General features: G+C 40.2%; 1 protein-coding gene across 1 annotated transcript; it reads right to left on the bottom strand.

Annotated features, from left to right (window-relative positions):
- Positions 1-401: 401 nt before the first annotated feature.
- On the bottom strand, positions 402-1,704 carry LOC149147135 (glucan endo-1,3-beta-D-glucosidase-like). The gene is made up of 2 exons (XM_089441727.1): positions 1,695-1,704; positions 402-817 (listed from the first exon to the last, which is right to left on the bottom strand). Exons 1-2 carry the CDS (start codon positions 1,702-1,704, stop codon positions 402-404), a joined length of 426 nt encoding a protein of 141 aa, XP_089297853.1.
- Between the last annotated feature and the right edge of the window lie 3,145 nt (positions 1,705-4,849).

Raw genomic sequence — 4,849 nt, 5'->3', positions numbered from 1 at the left:
CACATGAATTTCTTTGAGATCGTGATAGAGTTCCATCTCTTACAAACTATTCCTGCCCAGAAAACGCTTGCAATGGGCAAAAGTGTTAGAATTCTCTCCAAAAGATCATCCGGAAGAATGACATCCAGAGACAACAAATGCTCCTCACTACATTCTTCATTGTCTGAATAGGATTCGAAGTCCAAAACATCACTACATTGCTGAGGTCATCTTACTTGTACTTCTCTAAGTCTTGACCGCATTTCATGCCGACCTCCGTGCTCTATAAAGATGCCCGCAGGCTACCACCGATCCGCCACAGGATCTCGACCTTAAACAAATATAGGCAGCCACATCACCACGATCAGATCCGCTGCTCGATCCATGCTGATCCGGTCTCATCCACCACACACCTTGCAGTGCTAACACACATAGTGAGAGAGCATCCACGCTTCCAAATCAGAAAACAGGATCTCTGTAACTGGCAAAAGAGGAAGCAACTGAATACCCAGTCTGCATTCTCTGCATTCAGGCCCTGCAAACCACAGTTTACTGTCCCGCTTATTCGCCCACAAAATACCCACAACGCGATTCTCTTTGACGAACTCTGCTTCATAGAGTTTACTATTCGACGGAACGTGCCAGAGCGCCTTCGCAGATCTTATTTCCAGCACCGCCAAGGTCGAGCCAGTGCTAATTAGATACTGATCACCATAAGCAAATCCCAGCAACGCTGCGGAATAGTAGGCATTCACAGCCTCGCTGGTGCTCTCCTGATTTCTCCCATCGGGAAACTCTGTCAATCCGGCTGCCCACGAATGGAGCGTCCACGCTTCCACTGCATAGATCCATTGTCAAGGCTACTGCTATAAGCATGACGATTGGAGCAATGGATACCTATGCCAACACAACGAAATAGGGCAGCAGCATGCTTAACACGATTTCAATCAGCCGCTCAAGCACTTGAACAGATCACAAAAAATAATTGATGGACAAACAACATATACTAAACTCTTTATTTTCCCTCAGCCTAGGAGGGGCAAGCCCAGGAGGGGCCAGGCCTAGGAGGGGCTAGGCCATCACAGGCTCTGATACCAAGATAAAATAGCACACAGCAATATATTCTATATTATGAATGAAATTTACACACATATTTATACAAGCAATAGTCTCAAGATAGGAATTCTATCTTAGACGTATAGTAGTGTGGTTGAAAGATTCTCTCAACCACACACTAAACTAGGAGAAACTAAATTCCTATTATGTAGGAACAAACTCCTCAAATGGAGAATTACAACCATAGACAAGTAGGAATTAATTATTTCTAACTCTTTTATATTCTCATAATTGTTTATTTTCTATTTTTTTTTTAGAATTCATCTGTAGGTACTTTTTGTACAGGGTTAAAGCCTACAGAGGATGCCACACTAGCACTCGTTATTCATGGACAATGGCCTAGCCACATGATTAAGATGAATAAGACTTTAGAGGAGTCCATGTTACAACTCTAATTAAGAGTTGAGGAGTCAAAATTAACCACTAGTAGGCTATCATATTGAGTTATAATTGGGCCACTTGGAGGGAAAGGGGTTCCATTTTATGCAGCAATTTTGTTCCATAGATGAGAAAAGTAGTCAAGAGTGGATAGAGAGAGGATATAGAAAGGGTTAATGCACTTTATCATCCCACGGGCCAAATTTATCACTCCTTTATACTTGCATCCATTTCCATTTAGAGAAAGAGAGAGCAGAGTACCCTCACCTTCTAGTTGGGTTTTATCCTCCAATATTTCCTAGATCATATCTTATATTCATTGTGGTTTGTGAATTTTAATTCATTGTTTTCCATACTTTATATATTGCATGCGTTATTGCCTAGATTGACCTCACGCTGAATGGAGGCAATTCTAGGGTAACCACAATCCAAGCTTAACTTGGTAGCTAGCCCTACCAGGTCGGGAGAGGGCTCTCTCCTTATGAATCTCAGTAAAGATGACTGGGTCAGGAACAAGATTTTATGCTAGGTATAGTAGCTCAAAAGGTTTGATTGAATTTGTTGGTGTTTTTGCTTGATCAGGAGGAGCTAGGCAATTTTGGGTCTGGGAAACTAAGTCAAAATTGCAGGGGATTCTATGGGGCAAGGTAGGTATGATCTTCAGCACCTTAAGCCTGATGGGGTGAAAGGCTAGACTGGTGAGGAGCTAAGAAGGGCCTGATCAAGTCAAGAATCCTTCCTAAACATATGAAAAAACATGAAATACTGGTGTTTTCCCAAGGCAGAGCATTAAAACCTAATGTATTCCACCTATGTGACTTGAAAACAACCAATCATAAGAAATTATATGAAAGAGGCACACATAAATAACATGAGAACATATTAAAAGAAGAAGAATTACATGTTAAAGGCCATACCATAGGGATCCCATAAAAATAGTTGCAACTTTATTAGTTTCCCGCCAAAACTGCTACAAAATTATATGTGTTCAGTACATGAGCATCCAGCTGAATACAACCCTTGCCAGTGAAAAATAAAATACATGATATAGACTTTAAAAACACTCATCCTAACTGTTATCACTCAATTTTTTTTTATTTTTTATTTTAAATTGATCACATCAGTTCGATTGATTGTCAAAGCTGAAATTGTCTAGGTCATTTCGTAGCGCATAATTCATATTTTGCACTAGCTGTGCTACAAAATTGAGGATTTGTTCGAATCCATAGCCAATATTTCACAGCTGTCTCCTATGGATTCTGTGGGAATATCTGACTCGACATGTCACAGTGCTGGATCTTATCATCAATATATAAATAATACTGCTGTGTTTCATTTTCAAGGTTTTTCCTATAATCCCGCTACATTGGCCGAAGTTCTGGTATCTAGTAGAGGTCAATATCCTAGCATGCCTATTGTACAGAGTTCTGCTTCCCTCCGGAAATTTGCATCTAGTGAGAATCTCACAGGGGAACATACATCAGGTCACCTAAATTTTCCGTCATCAGATTGCCAAAGAGGAGCTATACATGGTAGTATCTTTGATGAAAATCCAGAATACATCAGGCAATGGCTGCAAGAGTTGGAGAGAGAACTTTTTAGTGATATTGATGAAGCAAGTATCATTAGCCCCGCTCAAAGCACATATATTGATAGGGAATGGGCAGACACAATAGAAAACCTCCTGTATGAGGATTCCCCTATGCATTCTCCGATGGAGAGCACAACCTTGAAGGAAAATTCATTAAAGGAGATCTCTGAAGTCTCACATGTGCAGAAACATGCCAAAATCAAAGGCCATGAGCTTATTTTGACAGACTTGGATGGCTCTAAAGAAGTAATTGAACTTGCAGGGTGTCATGTCACAGCAGTGTCTGGTGGAGCACAATCTTCTGGAAAATGGGCAAGAAGATATCCAATTAAGTTGGAAAACAAGAATAGTGTCCTTGCTTTTGGAAGTTAAGTTTGTTTAATATATCTTGAAACTGCTTGGGAAAAGGAAGCCTGGTGCAAAGCACTTCGACTTGCTTCAAGGACTGGAGGAGGAGGATCTGGTCCAGGAGGAGCAGATTGGTATTGGATGTTGAAGAAAGAATTTGAACAGTATTTTTTATGGCTGAATGAAGATTATCCTTTGTCATTAAAGTCAAATTTTGTTGTTAGCAATCAAAGAGAAAGAAATGACAAGGATGATGCAACTTCCTCAAAGGTACGCCTTTTCCTGAAGAAACTAGCCACTGTCAGGAAGTCTTCTAAAACTGGTAATGAAAGTAAGATAAACAATTTTCCTGCTGTGAATCAAGAGGAGAAGAAAATTGGCAATGAGGCACTCCTTAATCCAAATAGTTCATCATTAACGGATTTTTCAAGAAAAGCCTCTCTTTCAACAAAAAATCGTGATGATCATTTAAATGCTGAATCTTCACCATCATCAGCATCTAGAAGTTTTGGGAACCAAAGCAAGTTGATTGGTGCTACTCATATAGATTCAGAGAACAGTGCTATTGTTGATAGTGATGCTGTTTGTGAGAGAGGCATCATTGACCAAGGAACCCTTTGCTGGAATTTGCTGTTTTCAAGATTTTTCTTCGATTTTAAAAAAAGGTTCAGAAGCTATAGCCTTATGTCAGGTTTTAATTCAGAAGTTGCTGTCTAAGGTCAGAACTCGAAGTTACATTAGTGGAATAACTTGCACACGGGTGGATGTTGGGAAGCTTCCCCCTCATATTTGTAACATGAGAGTCCTTCCCGTGACTAAGGATGAAGCATGGGCACTAGAGGCCGATATTGAGTATTCTGGTGGTGCAATTATTGATATTGAAACAAGATTAAATATCTCTGAAGCAGCTTTTCAGGAAAGACTAACTACTACAGGCCTTGAATCTGAAATCGCTGGGGAGGTGACATCAGGACTTTTGAACAAGGACTTTGAAGGCCTTGGGGGGACAATTTCTACTGCGCGCTAGCCAAGAGCTAGTCCATTGTACGCCTGTAGATACAAATAAGGAAGATTTTCTCAAGCCTCCAGTAAAGATGAAGATGGGTACCTCTGTATCCAATTTTTCTGTGATGAGATTTCTTTTGGTCTAAAAGATAGGGAGATTTCTCTTGCAAAGACTACGTTATTGATTGCTGTTGAGGATGAAGCATTTATGTCTTATAATCGAGATATGGATGCTCGAGCAGTTGTAAAGGAGGGTTTGTTGTCCGTCATATTAAATTTGCAGAGAATTACAGGCTTTACTCTCGCAGTCATTTTGTCAAAGCGTTTGAAGTGATTTTATTACAGCCAGGTTATAGATGACAAGGAGAATATTATTCTTGTTTATGGTAAAGGTTGAAGAAATGCCGTGGTAAAGGTGTGAACCCCGATGAG

Source organism: Pinus tabuliformis, chromosome 9 (assembly GCF_031772625.1).
Source record: "Pinus tabuliformis cultivar Carrire ecotype Pingquan chromosome 9, CPIR1, whole genome shotgun sequence".
Taxonomy (NCBI): domain Eukaryota; kingdom Viridiplantae; phylum Streptophyta; class Pinopsida; order Pinales; family Pinaceae; genus Pinus; species Pinus tabuliformis.
The sequence above is the reverse complement of the archived record's forward strand: the minus strand, read 5'-3'. Positions and strand labels throughout refer to the sequence as shown.